Source organism: Fusarium redolens (genome assembly GCF_020744475.1).
Source record: "Fusarium redolens strain MPI-CAGE-AT-0023 chromosome Unknown BKA55scaffold_9, whole genome shotgun sequence".
NCBI lineage: Eukaryota > Fungi > Ascomycota > Sordariomycetes > Hypocreales > Nectriaceae > Fusarium > Fusarium redolens.
Window position 1 is genome coordinate 346,201 of NW_025763672.1, and position 25,311 is coordinate 371,511.

Sequence of the window (25,311 nt, forward strand, 5' to 3'; positions counted from 1 at the left end):
TCCGTGAAAGTGTTGGCCTGGATAGGCTTTGATGGCTGTGGTTATTGATACCGAATCACTAATGGTCATTGGAAGTGAAGGTATTCGGAATGGCATAAAGATCTCAGCCTGTTTGAGCCTTGTTGTTGATATGTATTGGCACTAAAACTAAAGCTAATTATGTACTAAGGATCCCTATATGAAAAGGCTATAATAATTAAATATTATTAGTAATTAAATATAACCTTTTATATTTTCCTTTAAATACTTTTCCTTATTTATGTTAATAAGTTTATATTATTTTAATTACTATAGGACTTAGAGCTATTAAATAAATTCTTATTATAAAAAAGAAATTATTCTATTCTATATTACCCTTTTTTAGATCAGATTTAACTTGTAGGCTTGTAGTGTTGTTTCATGTATTCCTGGATGTCTTCGACTTCAGTCTGATAGGCGCGTGGTACGCATCAATTTCAGAGTATTATGGCATGGGATATTTCACCAACCGACTCTAGTTTACGAGGTACCATGACGTTCCACTGGTTTCCAGAGCGCTAATAATGGTCAGGATGAAAGGTTCAATACTTCAGCAGACTGGATGGAGTTGGCTTTCGAACCTCAACCACCTCATAATTACCACTTCCAAAGTACTCATCAAGCTTCCGTTTGAGCTTCTTCTTACTTCCATACTCAATAGTTAAGAATTGTTGGATCATACTGGCGAGAAACTTTATTTTGTGAATCGATATCAAAATGAGGATAATGTGGTTCGAAAAGATCTTGACCATGTGTACGATCCTACCTGGGATATTTATATTTCGATCCTTAGTCTGACAGTAGTGAGTGGTTGGTCATAAGTGCGCGGTCGATTGTTCCAGCTCACTTGGACAGCCAGACAATAACTTAGTCCATGGTTCGTGCCAATAAACGAGGCAACACTTGAAGTACCACGACTTTGCATAAAGTGAGGAAAAGGACTGACCGTAACACCTGGGCTACACATGCATATCATTTCTGTAGGTGACACACCGCATAGTCAGGCGGCAACGTTGAGTCTCTTGATGCTCTGTGTCACCTACTCCCAGGACTTGATGTTCACATGCTCACAGACCAATGGTTCCGTGACACGAAGGGCAAAGGGGCTGTGAAAGGGGATTCAGTAACAGCCGGGAACAGGAAGATTCGTGACTGTGACTCCCAAAAGGTCTGTATCACGCCAGAGCTTCTGATGACTCGTTGTGTCACCTCTCTCTGTAGAGTGAATAGCCAGCGCTGAGTATTCAGTGTCACATTAAAAGCCGCTCGACCGAGCAAACTTGTAATACACTCAACTCAACTCAACTCACAAACATCGCCAAACAGTCAGCAAACCTCCGAACAAATCTACCAAACCTCTTTGCCAACATGTCATGGATCACGAGAAGGTCAGAGCTGCAGAAACACGGCTGGGATCTGCTCGACTTTTCGCCACGACCCAGCGAAGGATTTAACATCTCGAGACCGTCTGAGGCACCCCAATCAGGCGATGCCTGTTCTCTCGGCACCAAGAGCGGCCCCAATCTGCAAACAAAGCGACAGCTCCTTGCGTGTGACGATGGCATCCGTCATTGGTTGGATGTGAGTGATCTCCGCTTCATCGAATGGATTATACTGATAGCCTTTTAGAACGTTTACCCATGGAGTCAGGATACGAAAACTTCAAGCATAAACTTGGTCATGGCCTCGAAAACTGACTCCCTTGATGAGCTTCCTTTTAGTCAGACAGAATTTGAGAGCATCATAAACAAGCTCAAGGTCCATGGATCTATTGTCCGAGCTATCAATCGCAACACAAGCTGTGCCTTTATTCATATTCCATTCACCTGGAGCCCTACGAGCGCGGCTATCCTATCTATTGGTCAGTCTGTTTGCCATATCTCACAAATATCATTCTCACTTCTTTCTAGTCTACAATTGCCGAACCTCTGCTTGTTGGGAAGGAGATATGGCCCTCTCTGTGACCTTCTTTCCCGAAAGTCTCACAACTAATGCGGTTTGGTATGGATGTGATCTGTCTAAGCGTAAGTTCTACGGAGATCTGATTACAGATTCTGAGCTTATCTGCGGTCAACTGGAAAACTTTGATGGAGGTGTATTCCACCCGATGGTTCTTCCGGTAATATTTGCAGGCTTCGAGAGGGAGAGGCACATTGGCACGGTGAGGAAGTGTCTGACGCAGTTTGTTCAGCGAATTCACGATCTCGCCCACCAGGACCTCCGAACATTGAACAAGAACGAAATCTCTGCAAGCTACAAGGACGATAAATCCGGGTACGGCTTGACACCATTCAATGAAGGATGCTTAGCATCATACTTTCGACTGGTATCAGGACTCATTCACTCGAAGGCTGCCAAGACTGTTCCTCCACCAAACACAAATTCACATCAAACCCAAGAAGAGCAAGAGCCTGCTGTACTTTTATGGCAGAATATCAGTTTCCTGAGAATTGTGCTGCAGAACTGGCAGACCCAGCTCCGCAAGATGATGGATCATGTCGATCAGCTTCATGATACTGACTTCGGCCTTCCAGATGCAGCCAAAGTCCCCAGCAGCCAGACCAGGTTGCATAGTCTCCATGAGGTGGGTGACAGATTGAAGTCAAGGCTACAGGACCTCATCGATGAGTATGACGAGTACATAAGACAATGTACTCACATTATGGATGGCCTGACTTTGGCAACACAGCTGGTACGTATCAGTATAAGAGTGAAAGGTTGGGGCTAAAATGTTACAGGAACTGAACATTATCGGCCGCAAAGACGCAAGAGTGAACCAGGAAATCTCTCGAGTAAATCTCGAGGTCTCACAGATGACACGTCTTGATGGTAGTCTTATGAAGTCTATCGCCATGCTGGGCATGGTCTTCCTTCCTGCTACCTTTGTCTCGGTAGGTTAGACAGCATCTTTGGCCGTTAAGCCCTAACTCTGGACAGATTTTCTTCTCTATGGGCTTTTTTCAGTGGACAAAGGAAGACGGGGAGGGAAACGAGACGTTATCGCCGTACTTCTGGATTTACGTCGTTGTTGCTGTTGGGTTGACTATTTTCACTATGATTGAAGTATTTTACGAGAAGCAATGGTCCGTCCATGTGCCTGTTTTCAACTTTGGCAGCTCAGAGAACCAGGGGCCAGTACACTACTTTGAAGGTAAAGAGCAACAACAAAGAAAAGACTGCACAAGACGATATCTTCCAACACTTCTCAACTATAAGCTAAGTATAGACTGCCAGTTAGGTTTAATTAAGATAAGGTCTTTATTATAAGATAGAGAATTAAATAATTAGTTTAATAATATCTAATATAAAGGAAAAGAATATAAAATTATATATAAAAAAGAAAAAGTATAGAAGAGCTAAAGTCCTTAGGGGAATCTGTCCCTTTATGTCTGTTACCATAGATATCTATCTGACCCTACTAACGAAGCTTAGACTTCTTACCCTGTAATGCTTGCCACAACCGTCACACTACCAATTTGACGAAGGAACCATTATGCCCTGGATATTTCTTGGCAAGAAGATCGAGACGGGGGGATAAGGTACTGTCGAAAAGCTCAAGATACATTCAGACCACTACCATTTAGTAAGTCCAGCTCTTTCTCATATTCTGTGTGACTAGAGAACTCAGAAGAAAATACTAGACTCGTCATAACATATTTGCTCTCAAGATTCTTTGATCAGATATCGAGGATCCTAGAGCATATTTCCAGCGAGAAATGGCCGCCTTTCAGAAGCTTCGATGTGGGCTGCACCTCGTGGAACTTGTTGCGACGATTAAGATAGCTGAGTGTCAATTTATGCTCATCTTCCCATGGGCTGAAGGTGGAACTTTGGAAGATCTCATAACCCAGCGACATTCAAACCGCTTAGGTCCCTCAGACCTTCTTTCACGCGGGTTTGTAAGTTGGGTATTAGACCAGTGCAGAGGCTTGATTGAAACCCTTGAGACAATTCATTTCACTCGCATTGGCTCCATCGTTCACGATGGGAGACATCTCGACAAAGACTATGGTATACATCTGGACATCAAGCCGTCCAATATCCTTTACTTCAGTCAGGAAAAAGATACCAGCCCATTTGGAACACTCAAGCTAGCCGACTGTGGCCTTATGGAGTTTGATAGTCTGGCATCCCGATCCAGGAAGAGTGTCACGGGCTGTTCTGCAGGCCCTCGAACTTATCGTTCACCCAAGTACGACTTCAATCATACTATGTCGAAAAAGGTTGACATATGGGCTATGGGTTGTGTATTTTCAGAATTTCTCACCTGGGCTATTCTCCCACATGGATCGGTTGATGAATACCGACTTACGAGAACACAAGAGCCATCGCTCACGAGCTCCAAAGAAGAGAACAAGAAGAATTACGAAAGCAGTTTCTTCCAACATTACCTTCAGTATGAAGTTACTGACGGAGCAGTGGTATCAGTCCCTGAACTAGTCACACAAACAGATCAGTTATGCTTGCATGTCCGGGCACGGAAAACAAACAGTGACACTTGGAGGCTGGACTGTGATAAGCTCCGCACAGTGGAGATTCCCAAGCTAAAACCAAGCGTATCTCAAGTAAGTTTATAGGAAACGGAAAGCTAAACTCATGGTCTTTAGTGGTTATGAATCAACTAACGTGTGAGATGAGTGGATCGCAAAGCTTATTTCCCAGGTACAATACGAGACCGAGCTAGGTGTCGTTATGAAATTTATAGCATTTGTTGAAAAAGAAATGATGCACCCAGAGAGAATTCAGAGAGCTGACTGTCAGAGGGTTCTTGAATTCTTCGAAGAGCATGTGGATAAAGCGGATACCAGGATCAAAAAGCCAACATCATCGAATGACGATGATTTTGGTGCCTGATGAGTTGAAAGCCAAGTTTCTTTTCACTGAGGTTCTGAGAATCATATGCAGTGACTAATTTCGGAAAGACGATCTGAAGGTTTTCTGGCACTTAATCATACGACAAGGCGTTGAACATTAGTTTACTTTTAAGCAGTATAATAGACATTTGGTGTTTTACTGTGAGCATTACACTGACGGTGATTTACGCCCTCTCAAATAACCGTGGACCTAAGAGATACGGTCTCATCAACTGGAAAATATAATTTTTTATTACTAATAAAGCATTGAGTCTTCAAGCTGAGAGAAGAAAGTGAAAGCCTATTATGGTTATTAGCCCTATCCACATCAAAGTCGTATCCAATACATACCGAAGAGTCAAGATCTAACCAGTCAGTCGGTTGCCACTGACTCAGTGGGTTCATAATAGACTGCAACCCCGAACTCGTTTCATCCTGATCATCAAACATAGAGCCCAACTCATCTATACTCGTGCCCGATTCATGTTCACTCGAGATAAGTGACTCCTGCTGGCATTGAATTGTCTGTGATGGCCTTGTAGCGTGCTGTGGTCCTTGTCTTGCTTCTTGTCGTAGTTCCTCAATGATTATGCTGTATCTTCGACTTGCGGACTCAGCAGCAATAGTTCTCGCCAGGTGATTCTGGCATTTTTCTGCAAGGTCGAAGAGCAGTGCGTTACCAGGATCAGCGGTGGTGTTGCTTCGTTGCTGAATATCCCATACATACACAACTGCCAATGCACAGAAAGTTACATAAGGCATCCACCATAAGGCATGAAATAAGACAGATTTCTCAGAAAACATGCCATCGACGATTTCTAGTGCGAGCTTGGCTGCGCTTATGCATTGTGTTACGCAGGCCTGTAAAGCAGGACTGCAATCTTCTGAGTGATCGAGGAGAAAGGGCCGGGTTGTATGCATTACAGCGTGGCAATAGGCGAGCTTCAGAGCAGTGGCTTGTCGGGAGAATATTGGTATCAGGCTTGAGGGACGAACTGTGCCGAGATGGGGAGGGAGAGCTTGACGCCATTCGTGGAGCTGTTGGATAAAGCCTTGTGCGGCGGCGAGGCGTTCTTCAGGCGGCATCTTTTTGAGTGAGTAGACTTGCCGTGATACATTTTCGATGATGATTGCAATCCTAATAAGTTGTAAGTGATGATAAAGACGGCTTGTAAGGGTTTCCTTACCTCGCATGAAAGAGTAATGAGTCAACATGGCAGTCCATGGCAGGCTCCAGTGGCGATGGCCCTTGTGGTGTCATATCCTCATCGTTGACCCTGTCAGGGAACTCCTGGTCGACATCATTATCATGATAAAATCGAGGTCTGCCGAAAACAACAGCTAGATACTTGTCGATAGTATACAGAACCCAAAACGTTCTTTTCCGGCATTCAGATAAGATGTAATCCGCAGGCTGTCGGCCTCCATTCCGATATTGCGTCGACTTTCGATGCAGACCTAGCGCCGTAACGATAGGCACAGTATTTCCGAACACGTACCAAGCTTGGTTCATCCGTGATGTCTGAAGCAGATATAGAACCTGTAAGACTCGTGCCTGCGCTGATTCTAGTCGAGGTAGTCCGGTCTCTTGGGCAGTAAGCTCAGATGCTTGGAGGAAGTACTGTTCGCTCTGCTGTGACATTATAGACATGCCGCCCGGTAACGAAGCTTGTTCCGAGATTCTGTGCTGCCGAAAGCTTGCAATTGCAAGAATGTTGACGACGATCGCAGCCTTCGCATGACCAATGCCTGTGTCCAACGGCTGTCCGTTATGAACATTGTTGATAACAGCTTCAAGCCAAGCTTGGCAGTATTGTCTGTTCAGGACACGGTAGGTAACAACACAGTTCTCGAAATAGTAGTTGAACAGCTCAAAGGCTTCTGGCTGACTGACAAACATCAAGCTCGAATCACCCCTTGTAGTAAAGGGTTTATCACCAGCAGACATAAGAGGCTGTAAATTCTCCGACCCCGTCAAGACTCCTGATCTCGATTCCGTTTGCTGCGTCTGCTGCGCCAATCTCTTCCACGCACGATGTACAAAAGTCAAATTCGACGTAGGATCAAAGAATTGGCCTTCTATCTCCGCAGTCTCAAGACCAGAGTCCCCTTGTGACGTAGATCTTGAACTCGTTTGTTCAGGATTGGTATCAGGAGGTGCAGAACTCATAGATCCACGCTGTGGTCCGACAGTGGGCGGCGTCGGTGGCCTTCCTCTTCGATAAAGCGAGTCATATTGGCACTCTAGACGTCTTTTCACACAGCCTTCGCAGGGGAGAGTCCCAGAGCATTTGAGCTTCTTGAGTTTACAGTGATCACAAGCTCGGCTAACCTACTTCTTGTAAGAACAAGGACATAAATCCGTTTTGAGCAAAGCAACTGACCTTGGTGGCTTTCCGACGGTTCTCGGACTCGCGGGTGGTATCTGGTGATAAAGGCAGAACACGTTTTGACCGATTTACTGGATTTGTGGCCGTTGATGCTTCGGACAATGGTGTTGTTGTTACTGGGGTAGTCATTTTGATGGGTTTCCGACGGTTGAAGGGAAGAATCCGAGATGTGGAGGAGGAGAGTGCGGGGAGCTCGGATATTATAGAGCATGGGTGAGCTAGTTGCCCCGGATTTTCTATGACCCCAGGCTCTGACTAACCTGGGGCTACTGCGGATGTGGGATTGACTTTGTGGAATGTTCATCAGGCGATCCGTGTTTTTGACTTGAATCTGCTGAATCGAACTGAAGCTTAAAATTTGGAGTGAACATAGTTTAGTGGATTCCGGGTTGTTCAGCTGGTCTTTGAGCTGTTGGGAATCCGATGCCAATGTTCAATTTGAAGGTCAACAGTTTTATCACCAACACTCCAAGTCTTCTGAGTATACTATCATGATTTACGAGGCATGGCTAAACTTAAAAAGTTAAGAATTATATGATTGTCTTATTAATTGAACAGTCTGTTGCAGCAGTTTTAGGCAGATGTAAGTCACTGCAATGAAAAGCTGTTAACAGGTGATATGAGATCTTTTGTTCTAAATCTACAGTACAAGCTCTATGCTATTCCAAGTCCAAGCCATAATTTAAGTAACCTTCTTAAGAGTCGCCGATGAAATAGCAGCATGAATCTCCTCCTCGGCTCCATCAGGAAGAGGCAACAAAGGCGATCGCACAGTAGCATGTGACAAAATACCCCTAGCAACAAGCGCATGCTTAAGCGCAACAGTACCCTCCATATGCGAACCCCGGTGATAAACAGCCTTGGTAACAGGAAGAAGCAGGTCGTGGATCTCCCTCGCCTTAGCGTAATCCTTAGCCTTGCCAGCCTTGATCAGCTCAAGAAGAGGCTCAGGGGCAATACCACCGTATCCAACAAGCATGCCATCCACGTCAAAGGCGGTGTGGAGAAGGTACTCGTCGTGGCAGGTGAGGACGGGAACGTTGGGACGCTCGCGGCGGAAGACGGGGATCTCAGTGTCCCAGCGTCGCATGTTGCGAACACCGTTCTTCATGGCGATGACACCAGGTTGAGCCGCAATGTCAAGAAGAGTCTGGAGGTTGTATGTAGCCTTTGTGTTATCCGGATACTGGAACAAGATCAAAGGCAGTTTCGAAACCTCGTAGACAACCTTGTATCGATCCTGCGGGGCACCAGGCTGATAGCCGAAGCGCAACCATCCATGGGAGGGATACAAAAGACCAGCTTGCGCACCAGCTTCTTTAGCACGCTTTGCCTCTAGAGCAGCGACTTCAGTGCCCTCGCCGGTGATACCAGCGATGATGGGGATCTTGTTATCCACGGATTTGACGAAGGCCTTGATGGTGTCGACTTGTTCTTGCTGGGTGAGGAAAGTTCCTTCTCCGGCGTGGCCTAGAACGACGAGACCCTTGACGCCGTCGATGCTGCCGAGCCAAGAGCCCAGACGCTGGATGGCGTCGTAGTCGACTTTGCCATCCTTGGTGAAGGGGGTGACGGGGGCGGGGACGAGGCCTTTGAGATCGAAAGACATTGTGATTGGTTGAGACTTGGAAGTGTCTAAGTGTGATTGAGAGATGATGATGCTTGAGATGTTCAAGTTTGTTTGTTGTTGTTGTGACTGTTGATTGATGTGATGATTTAATTCCCTTCCATTGAGTTTATCGTCTTCTTATATATCTAAAGAAAGTCCACATCTCGCGCCTCGGCCTCATCTTCAGAAGGCGAATTCACGAACCTCATGACATCTCTCCCGACTGAATCCGAGTATCCGAGGTCTCAACACTTACAACAAGAATGCCTTTCTAAGGCGCTATTTGGATTTCCGAGCATGCCCGGATTCTTTCTCCGGACTGACAAACTCAATTTCCACCCATGACCCCATACTCTACTAGCTCACCCCGGAAATCATTCTTATTCGCTAGTCCATCGCTAGTTTTCTACATCGTCTCATCCCCCGCATCCCCGGACTTTGCAACTCCACAATCCAACCCCAGACTCTGGGACGTAATTCCGCATGACTACGATTTCCTCACATTTCCCTGTTCTCCTTCACAACGATGCCAGTCACCCAATCTGATATATAAGGGCATTCCCTGGCCCTTGGCCTACTTTCTTCATCAGACATCTCCTCATCAACAGATTGTTTCAAGAAAATATCAGCTCGCAATGGCAACTCAGACTCAAGATATCGAACGCGAGTTTTCACGTGATGAAAAGTCTGGGATCATGCATAATGAGCATGCTCGGGGCGGTTTATCCCAAGAAGATGCTGATTTCTTGAATAACTTTCCTGAAGAGAGGAAGAAGGCTGTTATTCGAAAAGTCGATGTAAGTTCTTACTCCAATTCATGCTTCTCCTTACTTACGCGGATCAGTGGCGATTGATTCCTATGCTTGTTCTCCTGTATCTTATTGCATACTTAGACAAGACAAACATTGGTAAGTACTCATTGGACTATGGAATGTTGATGACTGACTTGTGATAGGAAATGCAAAGATCGAAGGCATGACTGACGACTTGCACCTCAAGGGCATCGAGTACAACATCGTCACCGCTATCTTCTTCATCCCCTTCGTCCTCTGCGAAGTCCCTTCCAACATGATCCTTCACAAGTTTAAGAGACCATCTTGGTACATGGGCGGCATCGTCTTTTGTTGGGGCGTCATCATGACTCTCACTGCCTTGGTCCAGAACTATGCTGGTCTCTTGGCTATTCGATTCCTCCTTGGTATCTTTGAGTAAGCCACTTCTCTTCCACCTGTTCAACAGGTCTTAGGAGGGTCGTACTAACTAGACAGGGCCGGTTTCCTCCCCGGCGCAATCCTCATCATTTCCAACTGGTACCTCCCCAACGAAACCCAAACCCGAATCGCAATCCTCTACACATCAGCTGCAACAGGCGGTGCCTTTTCCGGTCTTCTAGCCTTTGCCATCGCCAAAATGGACGGCATGGCCGGTCTTGAAGGCTGGCGCTGGATCTTCCTCATCGAAGGTCTCTTCACCGTCGTCGTCGCCATAATGTGCGTCTTCCTCCTCTGCGACTCGCCAGCCCTTTCAACCCGCTGGCTCGACGCTGATGAGATTCGATATCTTGAACTTCGCCAACTAAGCCGTCGAGCTACTGTCCCAATGGACTATAAGGAGAACGATCACTTCAATCTTCGTCTGTTCAAGGATATCATTATGGATTACAAGATTTGGCTTTTATTCTTTGCGAATTGGTCGAATGCTGTTCCTAACTATGCTATGAAGTTCACTATGCCTACTATTCTTAGGGGCATGGGGTATACTTCTTCTGATGCGCAGTTGATGACGATTCCTCCTTATGCTATTGGAGCTATTTCAGCTTATGTGTTTGCTATCTTTGCGGATAAGTACTCATGGCGCGCTCCTTTCATCTTGGGACCTCAATGTTGTCTTGTTGTTGCTTTCATCATCCTGTTTGTCAAGTCCAGTAACATTGAGGACAATATTGCTGTTTGTTATTTTGCCGTTTGTCTTGCGTGCTTCGGGTAAGTCCTCATCTATCATCATCATACTCGGTCACTAACAATTACCAGCATGTATCCTATTCTTCCCGGTGTCAACGCCTGGAACGTCGCCAACACGCCCGACCCCGCCAAACGATCCGTCAACATTGGTCTTCTCGTCTGCGTCGGCAACATCGGCGGTCTCATCGGCTCTTACATTTACCTCGAGCGTGAAGCTCCCCGATACCCAACTGGTTACGGTACTTCTCTGGCTTTCGGTTTGGCCGGTGTTGTTGCAGTTTTGCTGCTGGAGACTCTTCTTAAGAGGGGTAATGCTAAGAAAGCTAAGATGACTGAGGAAGAGGTCAGACAGAGGTATACAGATGAGGATCTCATTCGCATGGGTGAGAAGAGCCCACTGTTCAAGTATGCTCTGTAGATATCTCCATAGTATTATGTACCTCTAGCAAACATCAAATTGGCTCTCTTAATAACTCATCAAGATCCCTGTATAATCCTTGCTCTCAATTGACTTTCTCCATCTCAGCCTCATTTACCCGCCCAACGTTAGCTAGTCTCACCACTTACCCCAACCCATCTGACAATCTCACACGCCCTCTTGTAACATGATTGGTGCCCACAACCAGACAACCCATGTCCAGGCAGCATCTTTCTCGCCTCTTTGATTCGAGCCAAGCATTGGCAAGACACAACCAACCCTTGCGTTACGTTGGATAATCATGACGTTGCGGTTTCTACTTTAATGAGCCGCATTCCATCCCCTTTCTTTTGCTGACAACCCCAGATTTACAACTTTTAGTCTGGGTAACGAGCACAATGTCGTCGGTATGGCGCCAAATCCCGATGTCACTACGAGAGCCCAGCAGGTGTTAGAGGCGTGGAGTCAGGGCTTTAATGTTGGGGCTGTTGTTATTCTGATTTTATTGGTTTTGTGCAATTATCGGAAGAATACGCTTTTGCATAAGCTTATTCTCGGTGAGGTAGGTAATTCCTTTGTTTCTCTCCATCGAATATCGATTAATCGCAAATAGCTTCTTCTTGCACTTGGACATGGGTTCTTCTGCTTTTTTGACGAGCCTGAATATGGATGGTAGTATTCAATTGATTTGAGACATGATATCCATAGCTAACTTGGTACAGGGTTCTCAGCAGCACCGCAACTCTATTATATATCTCATACCTCATCCACAACCTGATCGCATGGCTAAAGATCCGTCCATTCCTACCAAAATGGGGAGCCCGTATCTTCATCATATCACTTCTCATTGTCCAACCCTACTGGGTTCTCGAAACCTGGGCCAATTTTCAATATCACAACCATCTCGGTAGCAAAATCTTCAACACATCACGACTACTCGAACCACTATTCAGAGACCCCTGGTGGGTATTTACGACTATCAAATTGGTTCTGGCCATCAACGAGAACTACGAGTTTACGATTCCTGGCCTTATTCGAACAAGTCCACGATTCGGAATCATGTTATTCTGTTTGTTCCTGTCGATCGTGTTTTTGATCACTGATGTCATTTTCATGATAGCCGTGTCAAAAAGAGGAGGTATCAATCCTTTCTGGAGGGTGAGTTTCTTTGTTCTTCTATAAAGCCACTTCTGACAGGTTTAGCTCGCTTTGGTTTTCAAATGTGCTTCTGATGTCATCTTTCTCGATGACTTCAAAAGCGTACTTGACAGAATCTCAGAATCAGCCATGCGAAAGATTACAACATTCGAATATCGAGATAACGCATCACCGTCTGTTAACCAACACACTTCTGTTGATTTTGCCAGCCCTAGCTTTCAACGGAAAAGCTCGAGATTCGGATCATCTTCGAGAGCGGAAATGGGCTCTATTCTGCATCCATTTGGGTCTCGAGATGATGGTCATTATGAATTTGCTTCGAACTATAGCCAGGCTTCTGTGGAAGATGGCGCTGCACGACCATGGCATGAAGGCGATGCAAGACGATCGAGTTCTCACTCTCCACGACGGACAGGGGAATCTCAGGATAATATGATCACTATACAAGAGGCACGTGTTTTAATGATATATGCAGGGGTTTGACTGACTTGATGACAGGATGATAGGACCAACGAAGTGGAGGATATTCCGATGGAGCCAGTACCGGCGCGGACAAGGAATGATCAGTCCCGATAGGCTATCCGGTAGTAAGTATAAGAAAACGAGATAGGTATATAAAAGGTATATTATAAAATAAATTATGAATATCAGTTCTGAATACATGTTACTGTGAATTGTTGGTATATACGGTTCCAATTAAGGCAGAAGCTAGATGTGATTATTATCACGCAAGAGATCTATGTTCCCTCTTTTCCTTCGACTCCCTGGACACCCAAAGTCTTATGTCTAATTCGAAGGTCTTTTCTATTACATTATCCCTGCCTCAACTCTGACTCCCAATCTCCATAGCAATATTAAGCATACTCCTCGGCCACCACGCCTCGATCCCCACAAACTCCCCAAAGAAATTCTTCCTACTCACATACTTCATTATCCTCCCCAACTCACAAGCCCCAATACCTCCAATCCACCAAACACCATCTAACAACATAACCAAAACAAGCCAATGACAAAAGATGTCCATAGCAAGTCTCGTCGTCTCAGAGACGTCGCCCTCGCACTGGATACCCTCGTCGGGAATACTATCTGGACTCGTGGGGATATTATCTAGGACAGACTCGACGATACTGAGAAATTCGCTGGGGATCCGGTTGAGAAACCACATTATTGTTCGGCGGAGGGGCTTGGGTGGTGTGGAGAATGTTACGCGGGCCATGTAACTTCGTAGCCAGGGTGATACATCTGAGAGTTGACTCAATGCAGCCCAACCCGCTTCGAGATCGGGTTGTTGAGAATCTGCATAAGTTTGACTCTGATCTGGGTGAAATAGCTCGTTGACGATACTGCCCAGCGCTTCAAGAGCTACAAGACATGCTTGAAGCTCTGTATCTTCACCAGGTGACTCCCAAGATGGCTTCAAATGCGCAGCAAACTCTAGAGCCTGCGCTCTTCTTCTCAACTTCTCCAGCGCCGAACCAGAAGTCGCCGCGATAATTGGCATGAGAAGTTGCTCTGTCTGGGGAGCAGGTCCGTTCTCTCCCAAAGGAACTAGCCCGTTAGTCGACGGGCTATTCAGCGTTATACCAGGTGGACTAGCCGTAAAGTCCTCCAAGAACCCAAAATCCTTGGTCGAGTGCAAAAGGCCTGTATAAGCCAAATGCGCCGCCCGGATAAGCGTCATCCAATGTAACTGCGCCGGCGCCAAACTCGCACCTCTGCCATCATCCAGCGTCTTTGCAACGTGAATTCTCACTGCATGATTCGCCGTTGCATAAAGAACCATCAGCGGTGCATTGGCAACAACGTGATCGTAATGATTGGCAATTGGAATATCAGCCCTTGTCTGACGAAGAGAAACCCTATGATGTTCATCCGCAAGAGCAAGTAAATGTCTAACTTGACTCTTATCAATCCTCTGCGAAGGTTGAGATATCATATCGTGGCATTTTCGTACAGCTGCTAGTGCGAGAATGGAGCTCATAAGGGGTTTACTTCTAAAAGCCAAGTTTGGAAACCCAACTTGCAAAGCATAGAGATCATCGTCATCGTAGGCTAGCGAACGAGCTGTGTGGGAGAGATAGTAACTGAAGAGTTCGAGCTCTGCGGCGCCGAGATCGACGGATGGAAGGGGGAGTTCTTGTGGGAGGAGAGTGAAGTTGGGACTTGGTGCGAGATAGGGTGAGAGGCCGGGTGAGAGATCTGATGCTGAGAGACTTGCACTGGTTGAACGGGCGTAGTGTGGCGTTGGGATGGTGAGCGATTGGAGTTGAGTCCATGAGTCTTCTTGAGTAGGTGATCTCAAGGCACGAGATTTCTGACGAGGATATTCACATGGGATGTCTTTATCGAAACATCGCGAACATTGAGGTCTTTTCTCATCACACTATTCCCATTAGAATTGAAGTTAATTGATGATGAATGGAGGCAATTACCTTCTTTCTTCGTTGTTTGCAGCCTAAGCATCCATGTCTAGACTTTGTATGCGATCTTCGCGATCTAACATTCGAAGTCGGACTTGGTGTCTTATTCGCACTACGCGATGGTGATACCTGAATTGTAGACATCTTTGCACTCTATACTCAAACAATAAGGTAATCACAATTAAACCGTGTGGCGACTAGACTTATATATCTCCATCCTCTCAATTAAGCTTACATCGTTCACCATGTTTTAAGTGGTTGACGCGAGATCCACATTCAAACCGCAGTCACAATGATTTGAATTAAATTCTCAGCCTCGAAATTGACCTACGTAATCCAATGCCGGCGCCGCGGGTCCGTTAGTCCAGTCCACGCGGAGAAAAACTGCGCCTCGCTAGGCTCAGCCCCGAGAATTTGGAATTTTTGTCAGCGCGATGACTTAGACCATCAACCAATGGGGTTTGAGATGGTGTATTGGGTGGTCGGCCAGAGCGAAAATGGACGCCGAATTGCGACGTTGGACTGACATGAGTGACGTGCTACTGTACCCAGTCTATCGAGAGCAGCCCGACATTTAAGATACTCTTTATACCACTCTGTTCTTAAATGATTAGTCAATTCAGTCTCTTTGTCATGGGGGCCAATGGACTTACAAAAGTAACATGTAGGAACAGCGTCACATCAAGCACTTGTCGCAAAAACGGCCCAATACGGTCGTTAATGCTACCCTGCGATGCTATGCTGACAGTTTATGAGTCGAAGTGTCGGTGAGCTAATGATTGCTGCTAGAAGAGAATTGGAAGGGCGGGAGAATAAACTCGCCGATCAATATGCAGTGTCATCTTGTTGCATGGGCTTATCGGTAATGAGTCTCATGGGTTGGTGAGTGAGCCTTGTGATGTTGGGAGAAGAGTTAGGCAGCGACATTAACAGGAACTGCAGTCTGAAATTATTACCCACTGTTTCTATGATATAGCCTTACCACCGAAGCATCTTGGCCAACTGCCTAGAGCAGAATCTCACAAAAAGTGAAGAAAGGGAAAACGCTGTAGGGTAGACGACATTACAAAAATTCTCAGGTTCATGTCAATCATTAATATTATCCATGCTGGCACAATGGTATTTACTTAACCAACTCCTCTCTGAATCCTAACACACAATTACACCAGACAATCTTGAGTACTGTATCCCATAAATCTCTCTGTCCAGGGGGTATAAACCAATCTCTCAGTACCCATCCACCTCAACACTGCGTACGATGTGCGCGCGACGGAGTCCCATTCTATAGTGTCTCCGAAAGCCGCTCGCGCCCTGTTCCTCTCTGTCTTCGTTCTCCTCTCCCTCTACCTCTCCATCTTCGATCTGCTCATCTGACTCTTGCTTGATCTCAATATCTTCAATTGTAGGCGCAACACTGTTCTGTCCCGTCAAGTGTCGAGGGCTTTGAACTACAAAAATTCTCAGCTTCAACCTCAAAGCCTACGATTTGTCGTGTTACCTGTGCTCCGTGCCACGGATTGATCTAGGGCGCTGTTCTCAGGACCTCGATGGCTTTCTGGTTGACGGCGATGTGTTCTTTCTGGTACGGGCGCCCCGTCCTGCATGACCCCAGGAGGTGGGTTATTGCACCACTCCGAATAGAATTCGATGTACTCTTCAACGGATTCTTTGCAACGAGTGCGAGGGCAGGCCTTATCGTAGACCTTGAGCTTGTTCAACGGGACCCAACCCGACCTGCAATCATGTGGAAAATCTTGAACACCCCGAAAGAAGATACACGGAAGGCTGCGCTTGTGAGCCAAAGCCCCATTGTCTTCATAGCCAGGGGCCCAAGGTCGCGGAGCAACATCCGTGCTTTTCGCACCATCGTAGCATTTGGGGATTGATGTGTTGAGTTCTACGTCCTGTATTGCTCTCTTGAGGCTGAATCGCGGGAAAGGTCCCCACGGGAGGATCATGAGAGGAGAAAAGAACTTGGTTCTGTCATTATACAAGCAGACGATGTCACCCGGCTGTGCATTGATGATTCGAGGGTCAACATCCTTGAATGTCGCGGGAGATACCCAATGACTGTTGCGATTTTTCGGCCTTCCGCGTTTCCCTCTCTTCTTCCGTGGATTCGCGTGCTTCGGGGGTTCGGGTGGCTCTTCATCCCCAGTTTCAGCCTCTGTCTCGTCGCCATCTGGATCGGGAGGCAGGCTACAGAGCGCATTGTTTTTGTCGGCGAGCTCGGCATTGCAGTCCGGCACATGGGTGCCCAGCCTTTGAACAATCTGCTCCTCTGTAATACCAAAACCACGGCCATGATTGTGATAAAAGTGGTCATAGGCCTCCTCAACAACTTCGTGCCTTTGGAACTGTATATCGCAGTCTTTGCACTCCAAGATATACCAATTGCCTTGATGAAACGGAAACTGCACAATCCTGTACTTGGCTGGGGCATGGCCACCCTGATAGACCTCGTTGAACTCAATAGATCGGTCCGGTGTAAGGGAAGGCGTTATTTCGCCTCGACGACTGCGTTTGACGGGTCGGTTGTCATCGCGCGAGATGTTGGAGGATCTTCGTCGTGAGGCGGAGGTTCTGGGTTTTCTGCTCGGGATGGGTTCGGCGTTATCGGTCAACGGGGGTTGGGATCCAACGGTCGCATCGCGCTCTGGCTCAGCTCTTTCCAGACTTTCGTGGACTGCAGAACTGCGCGAGGGTGTGGGCATTAAATCAGCTGGCAAAGGAGCTTGTGGAGCTGGGGGCGTAGGTATCGAGCTAGCTGGCAAGGGAGCTCGCGAGGGTGCAGGTATCGAATCAGCTGGCAGAGGATCTTGTGTAGCTGAGAGAGTAGAAGCTGTGAGTGACTGAAGGCCCTCCGGAACCGTGCCCCAATCGTCGAGAAGGCGTTGCGTAAACAGGGCTTTGTCTTTCTCGATTTCCTCCTCGAGCTTGGATTGTTCCAAAACGAGCGCCCTAAATGGTCGGATATCAATCTTCCCAGCTGTGTCCTCACGGAATCTCTTAGCATTCTGCTGGACCAGCTCATCAAGCTGATCGACGCGTTGTTGTCGCGCGAGGATCTCTGGAGTTCTGAAGTAGTTGTCTAGCGCCTGGAGCCGTGCCACCTTCTCCAGGATGGACTTCGAAATTGCGAGTAGATCGTCCATGGCGGGACATCAATCGGGCGGCACTTCACAAGAGTAGATAGCGCGGGAGCATGAGAAGGATGTCATGAATGAATTCTAGCAATCGTATCCGAGAAAGTGGAGGATGGAAGAGGGAAACGGGAGATGCGGGGCTTGAAAGTGCTGTGCAGTGCAGTGCTGTTGGGAGCCGTGTTTGCTATGACCGGGCTTTAAGCTCGGGCCAATGGACGTTGAGTGTTGGTCGCAAGCGAGCACGCTAAGTATCAGCTAGCAAACGAATAAAGACTAGCGCGGCTACCCTTCCCTCTTGTCTCAACGGATTGATCTAGGAAAAGATATGAAAGTATATGTAATAAGGAGGTATAGAGAAAAAGAGTTATGTATACATAGAAGAGAACGTCAAAGCAGGTCTAAGCCTGCACGCAAACCCAATAGTCCACCCACAAGCTCTTACAAGTCGAACCAATAGCAGGATTCCACTTGAAAAGATTGGCCATCGTAATCTTGTAGTAATTCTGAATTGAGGCCCGAGTCGTGGTTGACTTGACCTGATGAAACTTCTTACAGTTCTTGGTTATACCGCTCTGAATAGGCAAAGAAGTCGTGATACCGTTGCTTGGTTGAGTAGGTGTAGGCTTTTGCCCAACAACGCCCACGCAGGCATTATAATCAGCCCATAAAGCCGTGCATTTACATCCTATAGCTGGATTCCAGGCAAAGAAATCTGCGAATGAGATCTTGTAGTAATCCTGAATCGAAGTACAGGTCGTTGTTGACTTGACTGTATGAAATTTGTTACAGCTCTTGGTCATGCCGGCCTGTATCGGCGTGGGAGTTGTTATTCCATTGCCTGTGCTTGTTGGTGAAGGCTTTTGGCCGATGACACGTACGCAGACGTTATAGTCTACCCAGAGAGATGTACATTTGGAGCCCACGGCAGGATTTCAGGCAAAGATGTCTGCAAATGAGATCTTGTAATAGTCTTGGATTGAGGCACACGTGGTTGTTGACTTGACAATGTGAAATTTGTTACAGTTCTTGGTCATGCCGGACTGAATAGACGTGGGCGTGGTGATTCCATTGTTAGGTGTTGTAGGAGTCGGCGGTGTCCAGCCAACTACACTGACACAAACCCAATAGTCGACGAGCAAAGACTGACAATTGGTGCCAACGGCGGGGTTCCAGGAATAAAAGTCCTTGAGACGAAGCTTATAGTAGTCCTGTATGGAGTTGCAAGTGGTAGTCGATTTGATGAGATGGAACTTGTTGCAAATCTTGGTCATACCGGCTTGGATAGGCGATGGTGTTTCGATCCCGTTGGTAGGCTTAGTAGATTGCGTGGGAGTTGCTGTATGTCCTATGACGGAGACACAGACCTAGAAATCAGCCCATAATCCTGAGTAACCCGTGCTGCGCTTGGGGTTCCAAGTCGTGAACTGTGCTAAGGTGATACCGTGCTTGGAGGAGACTGCATTGCAGTTGTCACCCAGCTCGACAAAGTAGAACTTGTTGCAGTTCGATACCATGTCAGGTTGGATTGGATCGGGTGTCTCGACACCATTGCCACCAACGGTAGTTGTAGATGGCTTCGTGGGTATTGTCTTCGAAGGGACGAGCGCGGTAAAAGACCGGGGAGCCGTGGTGAACTTGGTCGTGGAGTAACTAACGGGGATAGACGCCTTTTTATATTTAACGCAGTAAGAGAAGTCTTCTTTGAGGTTCCCGCATTCTGCTGTGATGGAAGGGTTCTAAAGTTATCCATTAGCTTTGATCGTTATGGAGAGATGGTCACAACAAACCTATTTGATGAACTCTTCAAGAGTCAGGTTCCATGCGTATGGGATCAGCTCGCATGGAATTGAACCATCGTTGTCGTACCAAGAAGCACAGTTATGTATGGTTCCTGGGGCGATAGGCATAGATGGTTTATCATCACGCCGATGATGAGATGGGAAGCCATGGCTGGCTTGGAAAAGAAGGGAGAGAACCCTGAGATAGAATAGTTTCGTAGCGAACAAAAGGAAAAAGAAATATCGCAATGCTTGCTTGTATTAGCTAGGAGTAGATCTCAAGGTTTGGATGTTCATCTTATATACACTATAAAATGTCTCGGGAATTTGGCTAGTCTTCGTTGTAGGCAACTGGCTCGTCTGTACTCTCAATTCGTCTATTGATTAACACCATATTGTAACTGTACTACGGTCCCGGATAAATCGGTTCAAAAGTGTGCATATTCCTCTTGTCACTGCAGCAGTTCATCTCGTCTAGCTCAGCCCCCAAAGTCGGTCACAAGCATTCAATGGCCTGTATCATTAGAAGTGGAGGATTTATTCCACCACAGAGCAATCGGATCAAGGAGCTTCGTTCCGAACCACAGTTCTCGCATCCTTGTCACATGGTCATTTGAGCGAGCTTTGAAGACTCTAGAATCAACAGAGAGTTACATTCTTTCCAGTCATGCCACCATTGACTTTAATCGTTATTGTTTGTATGGACCAACACTACCGCCAAGGATGCACAATTAGCCACCCGAGAAATGATCAGCTAGAATTGAATTTGGAGCTTGCTGCGAGCTGAATTGAAGAAGTGTGTTTCGGGCTTTATAAGGATTCAATACAAAGTGCTCCCAGTTTAGGGACTTGGTATTGTAGCCGACCATTACGTTCTTTCAAACCTGTTTCAAGTCGCTCTTTTCCAACACATTTATTTGATATTTCTTGTTCTCTACGCGGCGGATGACCGCTTTAGACATTCGCCATGCGTATCTTTATCGTTATAGCCGCTGTGCTATCTACACTCTTTCCGTCTTACCCAGCTCTCACTTCTGGGCCTGCAGTTCCTCGGCTCAATTCCTGCCCACCACTCATTAATTAGGCTGGTGTTGACGCGGCAAATTGGACACTATTTACCAGTCTGAATGAAGCCTTGGCTTGTAATCACAAACCAAGACTTCTGGGCTTTACCATTCATTACCCACTTCGGCCTATAGGTCCTGGCAATGTCTTGAGAGTATGCACTTCCTAGTAAGGAGAAATCCCCTATCTTACCAGCGATGCGATCTCCTTATCTCTGGCTAGGAGTAATCAGGCCAAATCTAAGCTTGAGCTTGTTTGGGATGACACCGATGAGAAAGTCATAATGGCCCAAGCCATCACCGCACTGAACGAACTGCAATCCTTTCTATTGACTGAGGGCTCCAAAGACAGACAGTCAATTTTATCTCAGTATGGCGATACATCTGTGGGCCTTTAAATGATAAGAGGCACATTATGCCTACAATTAATTACATCCAATAAAAAGTTCTTCGTTTTAAATATGGCTTGTTATGCCTATGTTTCCAGGCCAAGTAATAGACACTTGGTCTCAACCTGGTTAATTCTCTTGCGTTACCATAGGAATTGAGCCTTAGTCCATCGATTACAGCTGAAGAATGAAGGGGGTACTTGTCATCCCTGCAGAAACCCAATGCGCCATTCCACGAGTGTCATCTGTAGTGCTTGTTTCGCTTAACAAGTAAACGACCCGATTTGAGGCTATCAGGGCAGTTGAAGAAGGGCTTGGGCAGATGACAAATGCATGCTGGAAGCATGACTGTCCATGGAGTATCTTGGATACTGCGGATGTGAATCCAACAAGTATTTATTTCCGTATTCCTTGCGATATCTGTGTAAAGGCGTGCTAGTCTATTTGGGTGCTCTGCAAGTAACTACGACTTTCTCCTTGATGGCGAGGCTGAAGAAGTCAATATTCGAGCACCCGGCTTCATTCAAATTCCTGTGTGCAAGCCAGAAGCCACCAGAGCAATGTGGAGATGGTTCGATAGTTTGTCTGCGAGCCAGAAGCCGACGGCGTTCAAGATGCTGAAGTATTACCCATGCCTGAATGAAAATTGAGCCTTTGTAGGTTTGGGTTTCAGTCTGCTTCTTTTACTGGTAGCTTGGCTACCTTTATATGCATTTGCCCTTCTTGTCGCCCATCGGCGATGTCTTGTATTTTACAACTCTTCCTCTTTACCCCTCTCAGAGCCACATCGTTCGTGGGAACAGTTTCGATAAAGATCTCCTCATGAATCATTTACCCAGGGTAAGTACTTCGCTATGAGGTCTTTAGGAAGAACTCAGCATTGTTAGATAACCTTAGACATGTGTGGCTTTGCGCATCAAACGCGACATCGTATTGAAAAGATGCGACTCAGTTCCTATCATCCTTTTTACAGCTTTCAAAAGCAACAGTTCGCTTCAGGCAAGACAATGGTCAAGTACTAGACTGCAGGATAGCGAAAAACACCCTAGACGTGCGCCATAAAGCCTCAGCAGCCCCAGCATTCGTACAGTTTAGCACTTCAATCATAATTGTGTTGCGGTTATGCCCTTTGGTGCAGTGGTCAGGCACCTGGGCCAGCCTTCTGAAGACAGTGGGTTCAAATATATCCGGCCCATTGCCATTGAAGATCTTAAAATAGAATAAGTGTTTCTTGAACCGCGCTCTACGATTGGCTGAGAGTAGCCCCTTTTATGGGACCCCAAAACTTTGACGCGACGTCTGCTTACCAAATAAAGTAAACCAACTTCTTCTTCAGCTTCTTGATCTTCAAACTGAGGTATCGTCTTATAAGAGAAGCTATGAGCCTTTCCTATGCCTTCAAAAAATTCCCAAAACATCTTGAAACCATGTCTTCTACTTGCTTTACTAAGCCAGACACTACCAGCCTCGTCTGAGCAAATCTGGCAAAATAAACCATGGATTCGAAAGTATCCATGCAGCCGCGGATATCAAGGCGTAGCTTCAATTGAGACCACGCCATTTTGGATCGACAGCTTTCGAGGATCGTGGATTTTTGATGCAGAGAGTAGTTCAGCGAGTTTGGAGTTGGACATCCTCGCGGTCCATAATGCATCGCTCATGAGCTGTCAAGACATTGACGTTTCTTCACTGAGAAACTCGGTTGACTTTGAAGTTCTCGGCCACGCAGTTGGTAAGTTGGAGAATTTCTCGAATAATTGTCCTTTACCTATCACTGATACTTTGACGCCGTAAGTCTGGGTTTGTGTCTCTCATGAGCTTGTTAGGGTGCTAATTGAACGAATAGGATTGGACAGACGCGTCTGAGCTCCTATCACCTGCTTTACAGCTTCCAAAGCACACATAGTTTTCAAACCCTAGAATCAACGTTCCGCTTCAGACAAGACGATGGCCAGGAATTGGACTGCGGGAAGGCGAAAATCACCCCGGAATTGGGTGACAGGATCTCATCAGTTTTGACATTCGTGCCACTCAGCATTCTCATCGCCGTTACGCTCTCCTCATGGCGAGTGAACCAGAGCAGTCTCACATATGCCCATGGCCTCAATGCTAGCTCGTTGTGGTCAGTTGCTCTGGACATAACGAGCTATCTTCGCTATCTGCAGTTCGCTTTCATAACGGCATCGATGAGCGTTGAATACCCCGGCTTCTTTGTTCCTGCAGTGAGCAAACTCTCCTGGGCATCTCTGCTATACTGGCCAGGTCCATTTAGCAACGGATATATGTATGAGGGACCGACCGGCGGTATGTACGCCAGCAATGCCTCTTATGGACTTGGTTTCATGACGCAGATGCTTCGATACCCGAATATGCTTAATACCCTGGCGAACTCCCTTATTAACCTTATAATATTAATCGCTCCAATATTCTTTCTCTTACTTCTCTCATCCTGGGCTTTCTCTCCTTCGAGTTCGGTGCATTCCTTGCCTTTTCTTTTGATACTCCAGAAGGCTGCCTGGACAACTATTGGCGTTGCACTGTGCTTCTTCAGTGTGCCGTTACTTTCATACATCTCCTACGATCTTATCCTTATTGGTTACTTACCAAACTATCGCATTGGCTTAGCCGTCATCATGCTGCTAATAATCCTTGGAGCTGGTCACTTTCTCGTCCAAGTGCTGGATGAACAGAGAGGCGACCACCTGAAACCTCCACGAGTCAACCGTTTAGAAACAAATAACCCCAATGTGGATTTCCATACAATATGGCGGTTACTCTCGCGCCATATTCCACATACAATGCCACTTTTACAAGCCATTGGCGTTGGTGGCCTTCAAGCCTTTCCTCTTGCCCAGCTCTTCATGTTGATTGTTTGCGAAGCCTTTGTTATTGTTTCGCAGTTAACCTCAAAACGAAGCCTGCTGGTAAGAACATCAACAATGGTTTACATATCAGTCGCACGGTTAATAAGCTTGTTTCTTATCAGCATTTTTGCTATGCCCATTAGCGATGCCGCGAGACAATGGATTGGATATGTGGTATTGATTTTGCACAGCCTGGCCATACTTGCTGGATTCTTCATCAAGCATGCTTGGAAGTTATACGAGACAGTATTCAGAGGTGAAGCTGCCGATCAGGATTCCTCAAGCCACTCTATCAGTGGAGAGTCTAATCTAGTTGCTGTGAGTCTCTTGCAAGAATTCCTTCAACCACTTGCTGATTTCTTTTTGAAGTCTATCCACATGGATTCTTTAGAAACACATTCGGCCGCGGATCTACTCGAGTATCGTCAGGCCCCTAGCAGAGAATCGTTAAGGTGTGGCTTTGAACCAGATCCATCGACATTTTACAGACCACCGAGGTCAGGAGCAACAAGCCCTGCTTATCACGCACCTCGACCAGCCGCTGTTTTAACAATTCCAATATCACAAGGAACCGAGAACAGCAGCCCTAGCAAAGGGCACTTTAGCATAGATTTGGCCCTGTCAGAGGTGGCAATTCAGCCGGGCGTCGACTACTCATTTCGCGAGTCTGACAGGTTCTATGGTATTGATGAAGAAAGGGTATTTGTCTCGTCAACGCCAACTCGAGACGTGGATTCAAATGCAGGCCCTTCGTCAGGCATGGTGCATGATGAAACGAGTAGGAGTCAATTGCAGAATAAACTGGTGGCTGGGCTTACAAACGCATTTACTAAGCCCAGGCCAAAGATACAGGAGAAGGGATTCCAGGTTAAGAGACCTCCTAGGCCTCACTGATCGATAGGAAATATATGAACCCTTGTATAATGTATAATGACTAATATACGTGGCTGAAATCTTCTGATAGTAATGCTCTGGTTGCGGCCATCTTGATATGGAATGACTATCGTAATGTTTCAAAGCTCGAAAATAATTATAAGTTTGCTCATATAAATGATCATATCATAAGACACAGAGAGATCTCTCTCAAACACATTCATTGGTTGGTTAGTCCGTTGTCACAAGGTTTGCCCCTCACGCCAAGGCTTGTCTGCTCCCTTTCGATTTATAGCAAGAATACTATGCCGTATTCCTAAGCAAACTCATAATTACTTTCTACTATTGTCGGCGCAAACAAAATGGACTG

The 25,311-nt window shown here is 46.4% G+C and overlaps 8 protein-coding genes across 8 annotated transcripts; 4 read left to right on the top strand and 4 right to left on the bottom strand.

The window, feature by feature from the left end:
- Nucleotides 1-1,386: 1,386 nt before the first annotated feature.
- BKA55DRAFT_690727 (uncharacterized protein) lies at nucleotides 1,387-4,872 on the top strand (the record flags this gene model as incomplete). The annotated part of the gene is made up of 8 exons (XM_046199552.1): nucleotides 1,387-1,599; nucleotides 1,648-1,879; nucleotides 1,929-2,710; nucleotides 2,757-2,909; nucleotides 2,956-3,169; nucleotides 3,700-3,917; nucleotides 3,966-4,583; nucleotides 4,657-4,872. 8 exons carry the CDS (start codon nucleotides 1,387-1,389, stop codon nucleotides 4,870-4,872), a joined length of 2,646 nt encoding a protein of 881 aa, XP_046048409.1.
- A 255-nt stretch (nucleotides 4,873-5,127) lies between these two features.
- Nucleotides 5,128-7,390, bottom strand: BKA55DRAFT_540042 (fungal-specific transcription factor domain-containing protein; the record flags this gene model as incomplete). The annotated part of the gene is made up of 4 exons (XM_046190211.1): nucleotides 5,128-5,172; nucleotides 5,223-6,009; nucleotides 6,059-7,203; nucleotides 7,256-7,390. 4 exons carry the CDS (start codon nucleotides 7,388-7,390, stop codon nucleotides 5,128-5,130), a joined length of 2,112 nt encoding a protein of 703 aa, XP_046048410.1.
- A 373-nt stretch (nucleotides 7,391-7,763) lies between these two features.
- On the bottom strand, nucleotides 7,764-9,041 carry BKA55DRAFT_569571 (uncharacterized protein). Its single transcript, XM_046192941.1, has one exon. It carries the CDS (start codon nucleotides 8,868-8,870, stop codon nucleotides 7,944-7,946), a length of 927 nt encoding a protein of 308 aa, XP_046048411.1. The 5' UTR covers nucleotides 8,871-9,041; the 3' UTR covers nucleotides 7,764-7,943.
- Nucleotides 9,042-9,316: 275 nt separating this feature from the next.
- Nucleotides 9,317-11,475, top strand: BKA55DRAFT_569572 (major facilitator superfamily domain-containing protein). The gene is made up of 5 exons (XM_046192942.1): nucleotides 9,317-9,667; nucleotides 9,715-9,778; nucleotides 9,826-10,078; nucleotides 10,139-10,852; nucleotides 10,901-11,475. Exons 1-5 carry the CDS (start codon nucleotides 9,506-9,508, stop codon nucleotides 11,247-11,249), a joined length of 1,542 nt encoding a protein of 513 aa, XP_046048412.1. The 5' UTR covers nucleotides 9,317-9,505; the 3' UTR covers nucleotides 11,250-11,475.
- On the top strand, nucleotides 11,455-13,042 carry BKA55DRAFT_569576 (uncharacterized protein). The gene is made up of 4 exons (XM_046192943.1): nucleotides 11,455-11,811; nucleotides 11,863-11,921; nucleotides 11,972-12,407; nucleotides 12,453-13,042. The coding sequence occupies exons 1-4, from the start codon at nucleotides 11,659-11,661 to the stop codon at nucleotides 12,888-12,890; spliced, it is 1,086 nt and encodes a 361-aa protein (XP_046048413.1). The 5' UTR covers nucleotides 11,455-11,658; the 3' UTR covers nucleotides 12,891-13,042.
- Nucleotides 13,043-13,230: 188 nt separating this feature from the next.
- BKA55DRAFT_594528 (uncharacterized protein) lies at nucleotides 13,231-17,982 on the bottom strand (the record flags this gene model as incomplete). Its single annotated transcript, XM_046195674.1, has 4 exons — nucleotides 13,231-14,790; nucleotides 15,481-15,563; nucleotides 16,099-16,275; nucleotides 16,326-17,982. The coding sequence occupies 4 exons, from the start codon at nucleotides 17,980-17,982 to the stop codon at nucleotides 13,231-13,233; spliced, it is 3,477 nt and encodes a 1,158-aa protein (XP_046048414.1).
- Nucleotides 17,983-18,197: 215 nt separating this feature from the next.
- Nucleotides 18,198-19,921, bottom strand: BKA55DRAFT_664171 (uncharacterized protein; the record flags this gene model as incomplete). Its single annotated transcript, XM_046197688.1, has 5 exons — nucleotides 18,198-18,509; nucleotides 18,609-18,865; nucleotides 18,959-19,318; nucleotides 19,367-19,709; nucleotides 19,826-19,921. The coding sequence occupies 5 exons, from the start codon at nucleotides 19,919-19,921 to the stop codon at nucleotides 18,372-18,374; spliced, it is 1,194 nt and encodes a 397-aa protein (XP_046048415.1). The 3' UTR covers nucleotides 18,198-18,371.
- A 2,597-nt stretch (nucleotides 19,922-22,518) lies between these two features.
- On the top strand, nucleotides 22,519-25,027 carry BKA55DRAFT_569584 (uncharacterized protein). The gene is made up of 3 exons (XM_046192944.1): nucleotides 22,519-22,994; nucleotides 23,051-24,386; nucleotides 24,438-25,027. The coding sequence occupies exons 1-3, from the start codon at nucleotides 22,597-22,599 to the stop codon at nucleotides 24,960-24,962; spliced, it is 2,259 nt and encodes a 752-aa protein (XP_046048416.1). The 5' UTR covers nucleotides 22,519-22,596; the 3' UTR covers nucleotides 24,963-25,027.
- The last annotated feature ends 284 nt before the right edge of the window (nucleotides 25,028-25,311 follow it).

What these genes read in the sequence shown, in the direction of transcription:
- BKA55DRAFT_569571 (XM_046192941.1), bottom strand. Translation starts at nt 8,870, where the DNA reads ATGTCTTTCGATCTCAAAGGCCTCGTCCCCGCCCCCGTCACCCCCTTC.
- BKA55DRAFT_569572 (XM_046192942.1), top strand. Translation starts at nt 9,506, where the DNA reads ATGGCAACTCAGACTCAAGATATCGAACGCGAGTTTTCACGTGATGAA. An exon ending in CTTAGACAAGACAAACATTG is followed by an intron (nt 9,779 to 9,825) that starts GTAAGTACTCAT and finishes GACTTGTGATAG; the next exon opens with GAAATGCAAAGATCGAAGGC. An exon ending in TTCCTCCTTGGTATCTTTGA is followed by an intron (nt 10,079 to 10,138) that starts GTAAGCCACTTC and finishes CTAACTAGACAG; the next exon opens with GGCCGGTTTCCTCCCCGGCG.
- BKA55DRAFT_569576 (XM_046192943.1), top strand. Translation starts at nt 11,659, where the DNA reads ATGGCGCCAAATCCCGATGTCACTACGAGAGCCCAGCAGGTGTTAGAG. An exon ending in ATAAGCTTATTCTCGGTGAG is followed by an intron (nt 11,812 to 11,862) that starts GTAGGTAATTCC and finishes AATCGCAAATAG; the next exon opens with CTTCTTCTTGCACTTGGACA. An exon ending in GACGAGCCTGAATATGGATG is followed by an intron (nt 11,922 to 11,971) that starts GTAGTATTCAAT and finishes AACTTGGTACAG; the next exon opens with GGTTCTCAGCAGCACCGCAA.
- BKA55DRAFT_569584 (XM_046192944.1), top strand. Translation starts at nt 22,597, where the DNA reads ATGCCTTCAAAAAATTCCCAAAACATCTTGAAACCATGTCTTCTACTT. An exon ending in ATCACTGATACTTTGACGCC is followed by an intron (nt 22,995 to 23,050) that starts GTAAGTCTGGGT and finishes TTGAACGAATAG; the next exon opens with GATTGGACAGACGCGTCTGA. An exon ending in GAGAGTCTAATCTAGTTGCT is followed by an intron (nt 24,387 to 24,437) that starts GTGAGTCTCTTG and finishes TTCTTTTTGAAG; the next exon opens with TCTATCCACATGGATTCTTT.